Source organism: Stegastes partitus, unplaced genomic scaffold, assembly GCF_000690725.1.
Source record: "Stegastes partitus isolate 25-593 unplaced genomic scaffold, Stegastes_partitus-1.0.2 Scaffold482, whole genome shotgun sequence".
In the NCBI taxonomy this organism is placed as follows: domain Eukaryota; kingdom Metazoa; phylum Chordata; class Actinopteri; family Pomacentridae; genus Stegastes; species Stegastes partitus.
Genome location: NW_007578213.1, coordinates 346525 through 366725, shown reverse-complemented (window position 1 = coordinate 366725; position 20201 = coordinate 346525). Strand labels below are relative to the sequence as shown.

General features: G+C 39.5%; 1 protein-coding gene across 4 annotated transcripts; it reads left to right on the top strand.

Annotated features, from left to right (window-relative positions):
* Positions 1–7245: 7245 nt before the first annotated feature.
* On the top strand, positions 7246–19769 carry tmprss4a (transmembrane serine protease 4a). 4 transcript variants are annotated; one of them, XM_008287012.1, is made up of 13 exons: positions 7246–7677; positions 14329–14383; positions 14680–14820; positions 14960–15112; positions 15221–15347; positions 15430–15549; positions 16124–16167; positions 16503–16665; positions 16776–16942; positions 17224–17319; positions 17447–17589; positions 17720–17872; positions 18278–19769. In XM_008287012.1, the coding sequence occupies exons 1-13, from the start codon at positions 7672–7674 to the stop codon at positions 18287–18289; spliced, it is 1380 nt and encodes a 459-aa protein (XP_008285234.1). In that variant the 5' UTR covers positions 7246–7671; the 3' UTR covers positions 18290–19769. The 4 variants fall into 4 exon arrangements, with proteins under 4 accessions (XP_008285234.1, XP_008285235.1, XP_008285233.1 ...); XM_008287013.1 differs by lacking the exon at positions 7246–7677 and adding an exon at positions 7693–8105; XM_008287011.1 differs by lacking the exon at positions 7246–7677 and having other exon boundaries at positions 12896–14383; positions 16127–16167.
* The last annotated feature ends 432 nt before the right edge of the window (positions 19770–20201 follow it).

Sequence of the window (20201 nt, the reverse complement as noted above, 5' to 3'; positions counted from 1 at the left end):
GCAATAAGTATGACTCTCCTTGTGATGTGACAGAAACTCAGACACAAGCAACAAAAGCACAACATTCTGCTCTCGTTAAACCTTTAAACAACCATCTTGAAACTACAGCTTGAAACTTGTGTGCTGTGACTTTCACAAAGTACATACTCCCTTTCCCCTTCAGGTTTCAAAGCTCCACAGCCTCTCTTTTTTTCTCTCTAGGAAATTATTAACAGGCATCCAGGTACGAACACCTGATTCAGGTGGTGCACTAGGACTCCTGCTGGAGGACTGTGTTATCGCACCTCTTTACCATCGCTGGAAATATTGATGTAAATATTTGAAGACCCAACTTGAACCTGGATGAGAAACAGTATCAAAACATTTGAGTCATAAAGCAAACACTGGTACTTTCTATACTGACTGACAAATTTCCAGCAAAAATTCGTAGAAGACACACTGACGACAAAGGTTTTAGAGTTATTGGAAAAAGACTAATTTAAGAAACTCCTTCAAATTGAAATCTTTGTCCATAAGGCGATACTATCTAGCTGTTACATGTGTTTGACAGATGGTTTTATTAGGTTTCCCCAGCTCACACAATTCTGCATTATTGAACACGTGGAATTACCCAGAAACAGCCACTATATGTAAGAATATATTTGGGGATGTACTACAGTCACTTACAAGATCAAGAACCTACCTACACTTAGGTTCATCTGAAAAGTGAAAAGTTCAGGATTCATTTTAAAAGTTTATTTATTTCGCATGTTTTCATGACTGCTGGCTGAACATGTGGTGGTTTTATCAAACTCAGCAGCTGGGGTGACACATTCTTGTATTGAGCCATTTTAAAAAGGAAAATAATACATCTGTGCACATAGTGCACACATGAGTCTCATGAAACGATTATCAGTCGCTACAAACTAACCACAATTTAAGAAAAACTGTGCAAAACATCCACATCCACGAGATCATGTCAGTTGTGAGTGGTGGAACATTTCCTGTTATTTAACCTGTGTGAGTGATTCACTCTCTGACATCACGAGTCTAACCGCAAAACACTTGCCACACAATGTGTGCACAGGCACATAATGAGTTGTATGCTGTCCTTTTACTGACACTGAGTGTGTAGTAGAATCTACTTAAATTAGTTAAAGTGAAAAACATGACTATGTGCTTCGAGTGTTCCATGTTGCTCATTGGTCAAAAATACCATTGAATGACTTCAAGTTCACCTTGTTTAGTAGCATTACTTTATCCCTTCCTTAACTCAGTTTATTTATCAGTTTTGGATCTGACAATGCAGTGACTTGTTTGCTAAAACTCCAGGTACAGATCTGACTGTTTTTAAGTCTATTTGAAAAACGGAATTGTAGTGTTTACTAGAAGAAAAAATTCTCTTCGCAATGTAAAGGATGAGTCAAATCAAAAGGCTTTATCTCGAATGAAAGGAGTGGGTTTCTTATTAACTAACCATACAGAAATTCTTTGTCTCTACTATTCTGTCTCCTGAAAGCCAGTCAAGTCACACTGAGAGTTTGTCCACCACTCTGGTTGAAGCTGAAATATCTCAACAACTACTGACTGGATGTACATACGTTTTGGCGACAAATTAAATGGAGAAACCAACATAAACTGTCTTAGTGATATGTTTTGCCATCAGGTGCCATCACAACAGTTTATTAAAAATCTCGTGTAGGTGATCAGGTTTAGAGACAAGACCACTCCCATCAGGATAGAAACGTTTCATCCAGAGATCGATGTGGTCACTCAGGACAACTTTGTATTGATTTGAAATGTCTCACTCCTTTAAGTGGACAAGTGGACCCAAATCATGAAGCCAAAATGCCCCCCACAGCATAACAGAGCCACCACAAACCCTGGTCATGTGTTTCCTTGAATTTATTACCTATCTCAACATTCCTGGTCCAGAGAGGATGCATGCTAATAACTTTGTTAATCCCCTGATTTTTCCTCTAGTGTCATCATCTTGTCAGATTTTTTTAATTTGATGGTAACTGAGCTGTAAAACTAATGACATTCCTGTGAGTTGTGGCTTGTGTTTAGTGCTAACTAGCAATTGCTAGCATGCTAATGAATTAAACTATGACAAATAATGTGGTAAACATTCACACCAGCTAAACAACACCCATGTTAGCGTTGCCGCTGACAGACATTCACCCCAACTTCATGCTGCGATGGACCAGCTGTTCTCTGGTGGGAAAGTATGCTGGATTGGAACTTGTCTGTCTGCACAACTATTTTTGGCACCTTGCATGTGAACTACACAGTGGAGTATTATAAATGTCTTCCTGGAAAGGCATCAACTCTAACATTTGATTTCCAACCTGATTTCTAAAGCATAACATATCTGTCCTGAGCATAATCCAGCCCTGAGTCTTGCTAAGAATGGTCAAATTTATCTTCGAGGGGGCAAATAAAGAGGATTTGAGCATGTTCATCTTCACTCTCTGAAACAGTACTGTATATGTAATAATAAATTTGTTCTAATTCAAAGATCTGGTTGCTAGTTTTAACAAAACAATACAATGACAATACATACCAGGTTGGGTGTCTGGTTAGGTGTGGTGGTTAGGTTGTTCCAGTAAATAGATTTAAGACGTTTCACAATTTCACAAATGCAGAAAAATCTTTAGAATATAAATGTAGAATGGTTACTTCCTGCACTGGTGCCATATAATGAAGTCAATACTGTACCTACTTTATCTCATAAATTAGTTTTTTCATTCATGTTTTATTTCTATTTACCTAATTTTACCTATGTTAGGCAACACAGAGACTATGCATATTCACTTTATATCAGAGAGCTACAAAAGAAGGCAGCAGGCAGTGGTTTCCTGTGGCTTGTCAGACATTTTCTCGACATACTTACTTCTCAGAGTCTTGGTATAGAGCCAGGCTAGCTGTTTCCCCTTGAATTTTATTATAAGAATATTCAGTACTTAATACATGTGCCCCAGTGTGAAACACACAAGTTCTAAACACTGGATCAAAACCTTCAGATGTACAAATTTAAAATTTTCCTTTGTGCCCCTGCATTCATCAGGTGAGTGGAAACAGTAATCAGAAGAAAGATAGAATCAGGAAATCTTTTTGGGGATTTCTTGGTAACATAATAGCAAATTTCCTGTTAAAAAAAAATAAAATAAAATACCATCTTTTCATCACATCTTACCAAGAAATGTCACTGATCCTCTTTATACTCATCAACACAATAATAGGTTATCTGGCCGCAGTCATCTTTCTGTAGTGATATCATCTGTCACTGTGACTCACAGACTGTTGAAGATACATACAGCCTACTTTGGTTGCATAATAAGTTGTATAACTTAGCTTACTGAGAAGACAGGACAAGCACTTCCTGATACTGTAAATTTTTTTACCTCACACTAGTGAGAAATGGCACAATAGCACCCTGAAAAAAATTATTCCCAAAGGAACGTGTTACAGGACTTGGATTATGAGACTTGTTTCTGGAATATCTCAAGGCCATGATGCAATTTGTTCATCATAGACTGCATATTTTTGAGGAAAATGTGCATTGTCACAAATATTCTTGATGGAACTTGAATTTCCTTGTACTTTATCCTGTTTTTTCACATTGCATGAAATATTTTTCTAATTTCATTTCTAAAATTGTTCAGTTTAGTCAACTAAATTGGCCTTTTGAGCCACTTTTCTTTTGAATTTTGACAGTCTCTAGTAACGTTTCATCCATTTTGCAAAACAAAAGAGTTCTCTGACTAATGTGCAAACAGTGTGAGTTGAACAGATAAGACTGGGACAACATGTGTTCTTTAGTGTCCAGGGACCATAAAATGTGAGTGTGTTAATTATTAACCAGTCGTTTTTAAAGTTACACTTCCCCCCAATGTTTCTAAAACATAATATCTTGTTTCACAAAATGCGCACCTGTTTGGACAAAGGGAGAGTTTGGGTACCTGGGCTGGTGGGGAGATAGTGGCGTAGTGGCTTTGACGGCAAGCTGAGGTGGTGTGCATTTGTGTGAGTGTCTGTTTTTGTGTGTGTGAGAGAGAGAGAACAAGAGAGGGGGGAGAGGTTGTTTTCAGTGGAAGTGGAGGGCAAAGAGGTGGGATGAAGTAATTCTGAAGGGTGTTCCCGGCTGAAACGATAAATGTCGGCTGAGAAACTCCTCAGAGAAAAGCACAATTTCACTCACTGGGAATATGTCTCTCCGCCGGTTTGATTGCTGACCTTAAGATGCTTCACTGACGAGGAGTGACAGAGGTGAGGAAGAGCACAGTGGTATGAAGTATGATGTCTGGGTTTGTGTAATTATGATCTGTTTCTTTTACTACCTCTGCTGTTTTTGGGGGGTTTTTTTTGTTAGTTTGTTTTTTTTGAACCATTGTGGCACCTTGATTAGTTTGTGTGTAATGATGTGCTCGTATCACCTTTCTCCAGCTACAAAGTCATTATGTGGGGAACAGAAGCATGAATGGCATGCTGTACAAGTGATAGATGTCGAGTTTTACAAACTTTGATCCATCTCTTTGCCCTTAAAGTGTAGTAAACCCTGCTTATCAGGATGACTGATAAGGTTTTAAAGTGACGCTCCAGATTTAAAATCAGTGTAATCCAGCACATTTTAAAGTTTAATGTATTTCTTTATGCCGTTTTCTCCAAAATGATCAATCTTTGATGTTCATGTAAAACAGAAAGTTGAATTTTGTATCAGATGTTAATTTAAAATGAAGTCAGTCAAGTACCACTTCATTAGCTGTTTGCAAGTAATATATGACATTTGTAATCTAGGACCGCAGATGTTCCCCATGCTCACATTTGTTTTGCTTTGTCCATATTTGGTAATGAAAAAGACGTCAGAATCCTTCCATGTGACTAAAGATCTCTGCTTAGTTACCTCAGAAGTTGGCACAGTATTTGAATCTGTTGCTGGATTACTTAAAATGTGAAATAAACATTTTGAAAAGATGATCTTGGAGAATCAATCATACAAATACTTGAAAATACTTTAAATAAAATGATTAAAGCTCAAGTTTTCTTAACGTGGTGCACATTTATTCTTATTACAAACTCATCTCTTAGCAACAGCCCACAAGCAATCTGTTAATATGCAACTTGTTTGAACTCTATGCTACTCAGGAAGTCAGCAGACTTTTATTATGTAGTCCTTGAGCTTTGCATACGCCCAGTTTTAAATGAAAACACCCCGGATCTCAGCAGCAACAAGTGGCTTCACTGACAAAGACATGAAGAATAATGAACGAATGAATTTCGTCTGACTGATCGGACTGTGTGTTTGGCTGTCGCACTACAGGAGCTGGCGGTATTATGAGCACAATGCGGTGGTTTGATTCAGCAGAGCACTAGAAGCCTAGAATCAAACATGGGCGTACAAAAGACTTATTACATCTCCGAGTTGCTCTCATCTTCTCTTTTATTGTGTGCGCAAACACCTTGTCGGCTTTTGTTCAACCACCTCAGAGAGGGTAAACACTGTGACTGCACAGTAACCATGTGATTTATTGTGTGCTCTGTGAGAAGTGTAATATACCACAGAGGATGAAAAATGACAGGTGATTTACTTTGCTTACAGAACAGTGGATGGCAGCATAAGATGCAAAATTTGGATTTGTTTGTTTTTTGTACCCAGTCACTTCACAAACTGGTTTCCAAATGAAACTCTTTTCACAAAAAGAGGTCATGCTCTACATTTTATGCCAGGGTGGATCCTCTAAATCTTCTCCAAGTCTTGCCAGTTTTTGTGCCAGCTTGTATAACAAGGTTGACAGCAGGTATTGGCTGAAAGTGAACATGTGTGGAGAACAGTCATCAGCCTCAAACTGATCCACCCAGACAGCTACCTAAACAGGCACCTTTCTGCCAATCTACCTTATCAACCTTCCTGCATTTATTGTTTTGTGCACAATGAGACAACTGCTGATACTACAGACGTGATTTTCAAAGTGAGGGGAGGTTGGAAGTGTGCATTGAGGTTCACTGCATTTAATACTCCAGGTCAGGCGACACAATCAGCTGCTGTTTGTAACAATGGCTCTTTCTCTGCGGCCAGCCTTATCAGTCTCTCCTCTCACACTCCCAATCAAACTCTTTTTTTTTCTATGCTCAGTGTCCCGTAACATTCACAGTGGCTTGATGTTTAGAAGCACTGACCTGGTGGTCAGGATGGTCACTGAGTGTATCTTTAAAGGGTAATTTAACACTTCAAAAAACGTAGGACAGAATTCTCCGGCTGCATTTCTCTCCAATGGTGGAAATGTTAGTGCATGTTGAGGTTCTGGTCACAATACAACCAGAGCCTTTGGTCTAAGCGTAAGTACTGTATTCTTGTGCTATTTAGAGCAGAAAGTAGTATTAAGCCACATTTAATTCAATTTTCAAATAACCTTTAATACAGCAGTGGTCTGTCAGTCTGTTCACTTTGGTTCACACTAAATTATCTCAACTAAGTTGATGGATTGTAATGGAATTTTGAATTCTGACGAATCTCAATAACACTGAGTTCTACATGTTTGTATTTTTATTATATGTTTCAACAGCTATTGGACTTGTAGCTGTAAAATGTAGTTGAATGATTGGTTGGATGAGTTGTAATAACTTTTGTGATTTCCTGACTTTCAAATTAGCACGATCATCATGACATTTTATTTTATTTTTTTTTAATTTTCCAATTCTTCATTATCAAATTGCTGTAAATTGCTTATAACATTTCACTCAGCATCAGCTGTACATTGTATTTAGTGATAAACAGAAGTTGTTATCATGCTAATGGGCTACATTCAGAAGGTGAAAAAGATTATACCTTCCAACCCTTACCATGTCATTACGGACACTATGATACGTGACATTGGATGTGTCACAGTTTGATGTCAGACAATCTTCTGACTGATACCAACTGACTTTGACTGTCAAAACAAAGTCCACGCCCCAGCCTCAGGGCGTATTACCGTGCACATACACAACCCCACTGTTACCTTCGTGTTGTCTCTGGGTTGTGCTACGTCTGTTTTTGCATGTATTTGTATCTGGGCAGATGTATTGCTGAGTGGGTGGATGTTTGGGTTAAATTTGAGAGATATTGAAGGGGAGCTAAGGAGTAAAGGAGAATAAATCGGGGGGGGAAAAAAAAAAAAGATATAGTGTGTTTCATGTCCAGAGGGTTTACTGTAAAAGTTAAGCGTAGGAGGACTTGTGGGAGGAGGGACAAAACTGTGGAAGGCACACAGGTAGAAACAGACAGCTATAAAGAGAGGAGGGTTCAAGTGTCAGGTTACCTGGAATACTTTAGTTTTGTTTTGTCAGCAGGGTTTGGTCATTTAGAAGCAGCTCTCTCTGAATCTCTGTAGCATTGAAACACAACGCTACACACCGGCACTCTTTTTATTACAGCCTTGGGGGTTTCAAAGAGGGGCAAGCCAGGCACCCTTCAAACCAGATTCAGTTACACTGCTGTAGAAAGAAAAGGGGAGGGAGTAGGGAAGAGAAAGACAGACTGAATCAAACCAGGTTTTGCAGTTTTGGCCAGTGGAGCAGAAGGGCGAGAGGGAGCGGACGAAGGACATACAGAAGACAGCAGGTTTTTTTGGGGGAGTCCCACCTCCGGGGAGGTAGGGCAGCGTGACGGACGAGGTGCATCTAGGCCTTACCGAGAAAGACCGATACATCATGTGGGTGAGTACAACTGGAAGTAGAAGCAACATCATGAAAACTGGCACTTCAGGCCCCTGGTTTGTATCTGATTAGCCATTTGAATAATAATAATTATTATTATTATTAACCCTCATTATATACCTGCTCAACCGTTTCTGCAGTGTGCTGGCTCATAGCAACACTTATGATGGAGATACAAACTTGCACTAAACAGGAACACATGTTTCCTTGTACAGGAGGACCCTATTAAAGGTGATCAGTAGCAGTTTCGGGCACGGTAGCTTTGTATGGTCATAGTTTTGGTGACAGTCATTAGTATGGCTGTGCGTTTTATTTTTTTCATATTGATTGATATTGGTAGTTATTACGGGACACATTTATTGTCAACATTGAGACAAAAAACTATCAGCATATTTGTTAGACTTCAAGGATAGACTGAATGTGCTTTGGTGAGTAGCAGTGAATTTAAATATAAGTTGTCTGTTTACAAGGATACATTTAGGTTTGATTTTATGATATTCCAGTAAGGTTTTGGTATGGTTCTAAGTATAATTTATTTTTAAATCAATAGCTTCTTTCTCTCTGCAATCAACACGCTATAACATTTATCGCTTCAACAAGGCAACAGCAACAATGTTTTTCAATCAACATCACAAAAAAGATCAGCATGCAATGCTATAGCATCACGGTGATGGGAGTTGTAATTATGGAAAAATAGATAAATAAACTACATATTGCCTTTTCCATTTTGAAAAAATAGATAAATAACAAACTATGTACTGATTTAGTCAAACAATTGTAGGTCTACTTACTATTACAGAGAAGTAATGGCTTAGTACCCCAAACAACAGTTAATACAAACAACAGTTCCTGAACTAATGTTACTACAAGAGGCTTGTTCCCAGGCTGTACGTAGTTTGGGGCCAAAGACTTTAGGCTTTATTTGGATATGTGGTGATTTTTCAGATGGTAGAAAAGGTTTTTCGTGTTTCTCATGTTTATCTAAGTTGCCTGCATATCTTTCATTGTATACTACTTTGATGTTTATTCAACTTTGGACATTGGAACCAATTCCAAATCACTAAACTGTGATCTCACTTTGCCAAGCTTTCCCTGTGCAGACCTTTGTCCCTCCGTACGGTTGCTTATTTTGATGTTTTTAGCAAAACATGTTTTTCTCTATTGTTTTGACTCTGTACATATCAGCTCATATCACCATAAATCAGTCATTTATCATCATCGTTACTGAGTCGGTACTTGATACGTCCTCGCTTGTGTTAATGAGGGCAGCATACAACACCTCACCACTTACCAGAGCATCCTCCCATTTAGATGCACATGCTCTTGTAAGGGCCCCTAAATATTTAAACATGTGCGGACAACAGTGGTCTAGATCTCCGCTCTTGATTAAGGTTCATCCAACGTGTCACGCGTAGTCTCTCAAAAGCCCTTTTTGTTAACGTTTTGGTTTAAGGCAACATAATCCAACAAAGCTGAGAAGCAGCAATGGGAATACCTTGTGGGAACAAAAGGACTAACCATGTCAAGGCTTTTATCTGCTAAGGCTGACCTAGTTATGTCTTGCTCACTGTAGCTGGAATAGTTCCCACTAACACTGGGTTAACTGCCTTGGGTCCGCTGCATGGGTCAGAATGACTCAAAAATAAACCGGTTAGCAGTTACAGCAAAGGCAAGTCAAAACTCTTTATTTTATTCAGGTTAGACATGTGATTGGTTAATGCCACCTGCCTGTTTTGAAATATTGTTCTGGCTCATAAAATGATTAATCATGGTACCAATGACAACAAATGTGTTTCCAGGTACACACAGTCCTCATCATGGTATGACAAAGCAGAACTTGTATTTTCGGGAATGTGTTTGTCAACTGCAGGCAGCATGACTTCCTTCAGCCATCTTTCTGGTTTCCCAGGTTGTAGGACCCACTCGCTTTGTTGTTCATCTCGTCTGACTTATTCCACTCATACTATACACTTTCAGGTGGTGGTGAATGAGTTTCTGCAACCATTTCCTCACAACAGAAATTTTATCAACTAGTATCTGTTAAAATTTCGTTTTTATTGGCACTTTACAGTTTTTTTTAAAACTCTGATAATTGTCGACTTCATATGCAAAGTGAGGGAAAAACTCATCACTTTACATACAATAAATATTTAACTCCAGCAATATGGGTGACTCTTCAATCTTTTGGAGAAATTCAGTAATCAAATTACATCCAATTACATAAAAAGAAAAGAATATGGCTGTAAACTAATTATATGGACAAAATAGCATCTTTACTGTAAATGAGTGCAATTCTCATGTTACACACAAAAAGTGCTGCAAGGCCTGATGCACAAAAGTGAAACGTTCCCTGTTTCAATGTAAGAAGAAATCTGAGAAAGATTTAATGGGTTGGCATATAGGATAAAGAACACGGTGCCTCGTTCTTTGACGTATTCAGCTTTTATGCTTCAAGTTGTCATGAATGCTGTCTTATATAAGAGCGTCCCCGGAAAAACACTAATGGCCAGCAAAGTTTCATACCAGATAGTGAGCTCCTTTTTAAAAAACAACAACAACAAAACCTGCCCGACAGCATTCTTTGGCCATTTTTCTGTATGGGGTTTATACACGTTTTCCAGTTTCTTGCATTTCTTTGACTGACAGCCTGACTGCAGACAAAAAGCAGCAGTCCTTAATTTTAGAGAGAAATTTTTATACTTCTCCTGCTTCAGTTTTTTTTTTTTTTTTTAGCACTTTCCTTAACCAGAGTAATGACAGCAGAGAAAGCCTGGTAGCAAATAGCTATGCACTGGAGGGGATTTACCTCGAACGTCTGCACTGAAAATAAGCAGAAGTGAGAAACAGAGAACAAAGTTGTTCCCACTTTGCTTGTTTAGTTTTGCTAAGGTTCTGGAAATTCCTCATTTGGTCATTGGGGATACTCCACTAGATGTCTTCTTAATCAAAGAAAGTATCACCTGACGCATACACTTTGTGTGCTTGTCGTTTAAACAGTGAATTAAAAGACAGGAGGAAGAACAGCAGGCAAACGAAAGTGCTTTTCAAACTGTCACTGTAACTATATACCATGTGTTGAAACCTTCTAATAGGCCAGTCAGCAGCCACATTCATGTGATACTTGAGCTATAACACTACAGTAGGAACTGTATTGACCTTTGCTGAACAGCAGCACACAGACTATCTGCTGGTTATTGTACATGCGCTTAAAGTAAAATACAAGAAGTGAAAGTGCAACAGCACACATGACCGTTGTTTGTGCACCAAGGAGTTTGAACTGAATAACTACAGTTTAAATTGTGGGCGTGTGAATGTGTTGTTGAGATGATGATTATCAGGAATTAGAGGTCAGCTTTTAAACAGTCTGAAAGAGTAACGACAGAAATTTCAACTGTTATACAATAAAGATGGAACTCGATATTATCAATCTAAATTCTTCTACTCAAATTAATCAAACTGGTCATTTTAATTGTCATTTATGGGCCAACCATACACTGCTCATGTCAATAGAAATGACAATAATTAACTACAAAGCCTAAACCATGGAGCTTCTACTATGTTAAAGGCTACCACCACAGATTTTCCCACTGTTCTGTGATGTTCACTCACCTTCTTTGGCTCATTTTTCCTTTTGCCTGGAGAGAGAAAGTTGTTTGCTTCCAACTGACTTTGTGCTGCAGCTGCAGAAGACACAGTAAAAAATAACACAGAGGAAAATGCTACCTTATCATCAAGTCGCTATCAATTAAACAAATCAAATGCACTGTGTATGTAATGTAACCTGAAGACAAACTTATTGTTGCACAGCTGTGTGGGTCACAGAAGCTCACATGTCTGAGGCCAAGCACTCGTCAAGTTATAAGGACATAAGTTCTTATTTTAATACACTGAATATTTTATATATTCAAGGACTTATAAGATCTTATGAGTACCTTTGTTTGGCTGGCTTAGCAACATACAGGCCAGTCTGCAACTTTTGTCAGGCTTTTGTATACATCAGTCTTCTGTGCCGAAGCCTGCAGTGACAGACAAAGAGAAAAGAGACTTAACAGGTTAATCAAGGGATTTGCTGGCCACGGAGCTTAACAAAGCTGAGTATTTTACCAACACAGAACTAGATGCAAAATGGGTCCCACCTTATGGGACACATTTGTACACTCAGTATAGTATTTTTTTTTTCTCTTTTTTTGGCTTAGGCACTTAGGCTTTGGTTTAGAAAACCCTGAGTAACTGGAAAGTATAACTGGAGTCCACTCAATGTATCTGATGGATTGAAAAAGTGAATGTTGTACCAATTATTCAGCAGCAAAATTAGCTAATGTCGCCTGACTCATTAGATTTAATTGGCAATAATTATATATAATTTTTTAAAGAGTGCATGAAATTACAATACAAGAACAATGTGTCAGTGCCAAGTCTCACAGTAATTAACCTTCAAATACTTATCACCTAAATCTGCAAATCTACTCAGCTTTACTGAGCTTTATAGCAAGTTTGTGGCAGCAGAATGCAGCTTTCTCCAGTGGCAAAGCTCCAACCCAGTATATACAACCAGCTCAGCACTAAATGCTAAAGTTAGCTATAAGTCGGTGAGTATTTACCACCCATGTTCTCACTGGATGTCAGTGGAGTCCAAAGATTGAGCTATAAAAAGAATATAAAGGGAATATTGTGACACCACCCAGGTGGCTATAAAAATGATGTCAAATGAATTAAAATGTTACTTTATAACTGCTGGACGTGTAGTTAAATAAGAAAGTGGTTATTAGCAAATTTGCCATACTGACTTTGAAGATAGAATAGCTTAATGTTGCAAGTACAACCTTTAACTGACCCCAAGGGACCAAAAAATGAGCTTTTTGTAGGTTTAATTAACCCGCCCAGCCAGCTCTGTAGGCTCCATATTCCCACACATATTTAGCCACATAGTTAGGGAAAAAGAGGCATTAAAGAAACAGTCTTCTTATATTTTAGCAACTTAATGACTGTAAGTGTTTCCAGATATATAATAATGATAATATTTATACAACTTTCATACATTGCAGGAATCCAAACTAAAATGTGCAAGTCTAAAATTAATATGAGTTTTTAAGCAATGTATTTAAAATAATTTATGAATGATTCACAAGTTGTTTGTGCTCAAGTGGTCATCGGTGAGTAGTGACTCTATAGTATGTGGACAAACAGTGAAAAATGCGATCTGCTGCTGCTACCTTGAGCATCCTGCAGTTTGAAGGCTGTCCACCATTATGGGCTGAGTCATTCAGACATAGTTCCCAATCTGAAAGTCAAGATGTTACGATGATTAATAACAAAGAACATAAACATGACGTAACTATGGATGATGCAGCTGACTTATTGGAATATAACTACTGGCGGTTATTGTGTCATTTTTCCTCTTCACATAATACAGACTGAAACAATCTGTCTGTGATTATGTAACTGTCATACAGCTGATATCTTGCTCAAGGACACATGAGGCTCCCATGGTTGAAGGGTGGCCACCAATCTCTATCCCCACCCTGCAATGTTACAGTGTGTTCTATGTCTACAATGTCAGTTGCATTTGAATTGCATTGAAGACTGTCTGGGTCCCAGTAGACCCCACCACGCTACGCCCCACCATCCTCTACACTGTATACTATCAGTCACTATCAGTGTATGCTATCAGTTTCATGGTGGGTTTAGGATGTGTGAGATAACACATTGTGGGAACTGCCTGCAGCATATGGAGGGTCTCATACATCCAGAGAAGAACATGGGTATAACATGACAGCTCATGGTGGCACACTATGTCCCATGTGTGCATGCTTGGTAATCTAATGTGGCTCCTCCCCTGGATACGCATTATATTATACACCTTTATTTACACATGGCTCACATTTTCGCTTGTGAAGACCCTCTAGGCAGTTATCTCTACAGGAGTCTGCTGGGTGGCGACGCACCGTCATGGTGATTCAGCTCACCTGGTCTGGCTCCACCTCCCATTTAGTTTGGGTTATGGTTTGTTTGCACCTCAGTTAGCTGTCTTTTAATTTCTGTAAAATACATTCATTTTTAGTTAAAATTAACGCGTAGCCTTCCCTCCGTTGTCCGACTTTGGATTGCGACAAACTCGGGGCTCATTCGAGACTCAAATTAACCATGTTGGTAAGATAACGTTTAATTTGTGTGGTGATTTGGCCTGGTTCGCTCTGTGTTGCTGCTACTCCTGTGACAATGAATGTTTGATCAATAATAGGTTGGAATTGTGTGTTTTTTATGTGTTTGCCAAATTGGCTTCCACTGTGTTAGTGTTATGCTTTATTTGTATTTAGGTTCATTCTCTTATTTTTAGTTACAACTCGTGTGGTCTCCCCTCGTTTGTCCAGCCTTGAGCTGAGTTGCGACACTATATTTTGAAGTATTTTAGGACAAATAACTGCCATTTATGATCACACACGTTTGAACAATCCCCTGGACGCAAACACAACAAAAGCCACGTGCAAAGAGATCCTTTAAGCTCAGATAATTACATGGAATGCTTACACAAAAAATTGCACAAATCTACACCTCCTCCTGGATCCACACATTTCCTCTGTGAAGCTGTGCACTCTGTTGGACCAACACCTGTGCTCACCGTATCTTATGTCTCTGTTATTCTGCCCTCAGACGACTGTTCAGGCGGCTGAAGAAAGCTCCAGACCTTTAAATCCCAGGCCGCCAGGTAAACTATGAGCTGGTGATGGTGTCTGGTGAATACATATGGCTGCCCTGAAGGGAGATTTTCCTGTATAGTAGACTAGGTACTTGGAACATGTGGTGTTTGGTAGTACTGAGAACTTGCAGCACATTCAGTACACACTGCTTTTTTTCTTTGTGACTAATTTTCTCTATCCTTCTATCCTCTTTTGCTCTGTGGTTTCAGTTCCGTCGTCTCGTTTCCCTGTCACTGCCTTCATCATGTTTCTCTCTCTCATTTTGCCCTGTCTTTTTTTCCCCCTCTCTATTTGTACCCTGCAGTTCCACGGCCAGGCCGCCACAGAAAACCCATGACGGCTCCAAAGACTCCGAAACACAAGACGTGCAACTGGAAGAAGGCGTTACTGACTATCCTGACAGTTGTGGTGTTACTGGGCATACTGGTCACCGCAGGATACTTCAGTGAGTAACAATTTCCTCCTCCAAGGACACACACGTACAGCATCTACAGCAGCAATAGGATTTAGTGTATGTCAAATCAACCAAGCCAAACTCATTTTCTGCCCCACTCCTCCCATGTGCCACTCTTTTTCTCCTCTAGTTAAGGTGTTGGTTGACAGCAAATACTTCTTCTGCAAACGCTCAGTGAGGTTCATCCCCATAGACCAAGCCTGTGATGGGAAGGATGACTGTGCTGGAGCAGAAGATGAAATTACTTGTGTGTCAAGCTTTACAGTCAACACTACATTTCCAGGTAGAACAAACACCTGACTCTTTCTCGCTTTGTCATCAGCCAAAAAAACAAAAAAAAACAAGTTTGAAAACTGACTCCCCTTCCGCTCTGTGCTGCTCCTCCTTCCAGTGCGTCTCACGTCGAGTCGGAATGTTCTCCAGGTTTACAGTCGCGGCTCAGGCTGGCGGAGTGTCTGTAGTGACGAGTGGACAACGCAGCACACAGAGACAGCATGTAAACAACTAGGGTACACAAAGTGAGTTCACACCAACTAGAAATGAAAATGTGAGACTGGCGTGAAATAAAGTCTAACATCAGCCCCCTATCTGTCTTTACAGTAAACCTCAGAGCACAAATGTCCGAGTAGATACTTTAGTGTCATCCCTGAAAATCGGACCATTCACAGCTGTCAGGTCTGGAACAGCAAGCACACCCATACATCAGGCTACAATCGACCGGTAAGTAACAAGACTGGATTTTTTTTGCCGTTGCTGCACAGATGAGAAGTGATTTAAAAAGGGCTTTTTAGGAAACTTTTGCAGTGTCACTTGTTATGCAAATATTTTTGGTATCGAGGTGCAGCTGTTGACAGCTGACAGCTGCTTCCACACTCAACGGAAAAGACAGCATATTATTCACTTCTCTCAACCTCCTATTCATATTTATATTTCTATCAGCTCCAATCCATACAACTGCAGGGAAAAGCTTTACTTCTACTCTCTTTCTGTTTGCTGTCCTCCCCCTCCTGCATGACTTGTATATGAGACAGCTCTCATAGTTTCTATTCCTAAAAGTATCAAAAAAATCCCCAGTTTTTGTTTCCTCTTTAGCTAGTCCTTTATGAAAGTGAACAAAACAAACAGGTACTTTACTCAAATCAGAATAGAAACACAGGTCAGCAACTTGGTGAAGCTAAGTCAACAGTTGACTGTGTATTTAGCCTGTTTGACAAATTACGTGGGCATTTGTGGTACATGAGTAGCTCCTAAATATTTAATGATGGTCTTTTTTTTTTCCTCCTCCCTCCCACAGCAGCGTATGCAGATCTGGATCTGTGATATCATTGTCCTGTTCTGGTGAGTTTTATTTTTAGAACAGCAACCATCGTCACTAACATTGTTTACAGCTGTAGCAAGGCCGTGTAGGGTTCATGGTTGGTGAGTGGAACATGACATGTTTGTGTGATGAGTTTCACACCGACAGGCCCCAACATGTCCACAGTGAGCAGCACAACTCTTTTCTTAGCAACATGTGACAGAGCAGCTTCCTTCGCTCTGTACAACAAATCAAAAGCAAGAGTTTGCGGAAGAAAACTGTTGAAATACAGCATCAAGATCAGCGAAGATAGAAAACATAAGTTAGCTTGATGTGATACACAGGGAAACAATGACCAAATCATTTTGTGTACCAGACTGTGGACGGCTTGGGTCTTCTGAACGTATTGTCGGGGGCACGGATGCTTTGATTGAAGACTGGCCCTGGCAGGTCAGCCTGCAGCAAGGCGGACAGCACACATGTGGAGGCTCACTGGTGTCACCTCGCTGGGTAGTCACTGCCGCCCACTGCTTTTCTGGGTCAGTATGCTTACACATAATTTCCAATTAATTTTTCTTTGTCTTGATCTGCCGACACATAAACTCATGATCCCACTTCCCCCTTGCTCTCTTCTTTTGGGTCCTTGCAGCAGTAAGAAGGCGCTGAGTCGGTGGAGAGTAGTGTCAGGTCGGACATACATGACCACAGTGGGAGGTTCGTACGTGGACAGGATCATAGTGAACGGAGACTACAATCCAGCACAGAACGACTACGACATTGCACTGATGAGACTCAGCAGCCCAATCACAGTGGGAGGTGAATGTAATACTCATAAGAACACGTTGCACCGTACTGATTGGAACATTAGTTAACTAACCTGGCAGAGTGTGTAGTTCAAATTTAAACCGGAAAGATTTTCATAGGGTCATGTGATCAGTAAACTTTACTCTGCTGCCCTCCAGTGAGCTATATGTCAAATATCAAACTATTGTAATCTGTTTTTTTTGTTTGTTTTTTTCTTTTACTTTAACTATACATCTGAATTGCCAAACAGCAAATAATATCTACACTTCTCATAATCCATGCTTGTCTTCCAGAGAACCGCAAGCCAGTCTGTCTCCCCCCTAAAGCTTTTGGCCTTGCTGCCGGAGCCAACATGGCTGTGACAGGCTGGGGTTACCTCGAGGAAGATGGTAAGAAACACACACACACCACCTCTGATCATTACCAGCTGCTGCCTTGAGAACATGAAGACAGATTTCTTTCATCTTTTGAGGTTGCTCCTTTCATTTAAATGCCGTGTCCTTGTTACTCCATCAGGTAAAGTTTCTCCCTCACTGCAAAAGGCCCAAATCCCTCTGATAGACCGGAGTGTGTGTTCCAGCCCCGCAGTCTACGGCAGTTCCATAACACGAAATATGATTTGTGCTGGTTTCCTAGAGGGAAAAGTGGATGCCTGTCAGGTAACACACCTCTAAGTCCAGTTACAGTCCACACAGGTGTATGTGTATGTCATCCGATACTAATGTTCTCCTCTGGAAAATCATTTGCATATTAAAATATCTGTTTTTTTTGTAATGTGTTAAACTTCAGGGCGACAGTGGGGGTCCTTTAGTGCACTTGTCCTCATCTCAGTGGAGATTGGTGGGAGTGGTGAGTTGGGGGGTCGGCTGTGCCCGAGAGGGAAGGCCAGGGGTCTACTGCCACGTGGAAGAGATGCTCAATTGGATTCAGACAGTCATGGAGGTACCACATAAAGAAAATGCTACTTTTCTGTATCAAAAGCTCAAACTTTTAGCTTTTCCAGTAGCTGTCAACGATACCACACAATCTTTAAAGAGGATAGTGTTTGCTCCGTTTAAAATAAACCAACAGGAAGAATGTGATCTCCAGAAAAACTTTGAGGAAGCTCCTACCTGAAGATGTTTTTTTTTTTAAAATAATCAGAGTAAATCCCATTACTACATAATGTTTTCCACTTGCTGGCTATAGTCCTAGAAGGTAATTGTTAACATGAAGCATACTAAAAATATGCTTCACAATTACTGCTCAGACTTGGTTTCCCACTTTCCCTTCATCCCCTTGGATGAAAAATGAAACAAAGTAAGAACGTCCATAGATACAGACTAACCCTCTGATCCATTTCTTCAGAAAAACCCTTGATGACATCCCACTGGGACAAACAGTCACCAAGACAGGACCAGTTGACCTCGGACAGACTGTGAAACTAACAGAAAGCTGCTTGTTTCGGTGTGGCTGCCTAACGGTGAAAACGAGAAATGGACCGAGAGAAAGAGGAAGTTGAAAATCTGAGCAGCAAAAGCAGATGGATTGTCAAACACAGCCATATGCATAGACACAAACACACACGCACACATACACACACAGACACACACATATACTCATTTCATCCAAACATATTTCAGGTGTTGTTTGTGCCATTTCACATTCTCAGGGGACAAGTATAATTCTATATGTAGATGTCTGTCAATGGCCAGTCTGAGGTCTTCATTGCAGAAAACTCAAACAAACACGTTTTTTAACTTTTACAAGATACTGCAAAGATGTGGATCATATTGGTTTGTTTTTTTGTTTTGTTTTGTTTTTTTTTTTAACAAAAATATCAAAAAACTGAATATTTTATCTATTTGAATCCACTGTCACAAAGACATCAATTATTATAAAAACTGCTCTGTGAAGATTTTAGACTTTGCCAGCCTGGGACACCCCAGACAAGTACTTGACTACTACGTGCTATGATTTTTTTTTTAGGTGTGCAATTATGAGGGTTCACATGGTACACTGCTATGTAAAGAAAGGTGTCATTAGGAGTCAGTGTGAAGCCTCAGGTTTATATCAACACTGTCATTAAAGCGACACCAAGTCTGGGAGCTTATTGTATTTATGGTGCTGATTTAGTTAAACAGAATCTATTAAGCCTGTTAAAGGGCAAATGCACCTTTTTTCTTTTTTTTTTTTAACAGCACAGACAGTATGCTTACTGCCTGTAACAGAATGATTCACATGAGCACTTTAAGTGGAAAGTGAGAATTACTTGACCTTACTGTATGTGCAGGTATTTCAAGTAACTAAAATAAATAATGCACTACATACAAAAATGTCTACCACGCTGTTGTGAGTTAATAGTGCATCAACACTGAGTTTGTGTAGTTGCAGATCAAGTGTGCCTTTGCAGTACTTACATAGCAGCCACGATATTCAGAATGGTGGAGTCTTTGCCTTAACAGCTAAAAAGAAGAAGATATGAAATTTCTCCAAAATTTTAAAGTGAAAGTATTTTTGTTACATTCACAGCAAGTAAATTTGTCAAATCTGTGCATTCAGCCAAAATTCTACAATTATTTCTTTATTTTAAAGCCATCCCTCCAGTTTTAGCAAAGCATAATAATACATCAACCTGCATTTGTTTATTTATTATTCTCTGATCTACAGAAACCTACACGAAATGCTGGAAATAACAAAATAATGGTTAAAATATTATGGTGGCTAATAACATGCGACTGTATATATGGTATGTTTTGTCGAGTTTTATATACTTGTAAATATGTCTGTGTGGATTCTGTGTCATCAGGAAAACCTGTAAATAGTTTGTACATGTAATAAAGACATTCTTTTAACTGGAGCAATCGTTTTATCCTTTCCAAGCCTACTGGAAATTGAATCTTACCTCGTTTCATTCGGGGTCATCCTCCTTCCAGGCACACATCCTCTGACCCAAAGTTAACAATAGGAACAACGGGGAAGAAAGTTTATGTAAATCGTTATATAAATTGGGAACAAAAGATGATGCCAGTCTCACATTTCAAATGACACAGAACTGTTAAAGGAAGTTAAGCAGTCATCTGATTCACTTGATAAAAAAATAAATGGGTACCCTAAAAAGAAAGTCTGAAAGATATATCAGATATCTTTTATTCTGTTGAATTTTGACCAGATCTTCATTTTGATTAAAGTTTGACATTATGCTATTATCATATGCCCTGGACTGTATTATATCGCCCCCATGTGGTGGAAGGATACAAATTTCAGTGTGTGACCAGCTCTGATGGAAGAA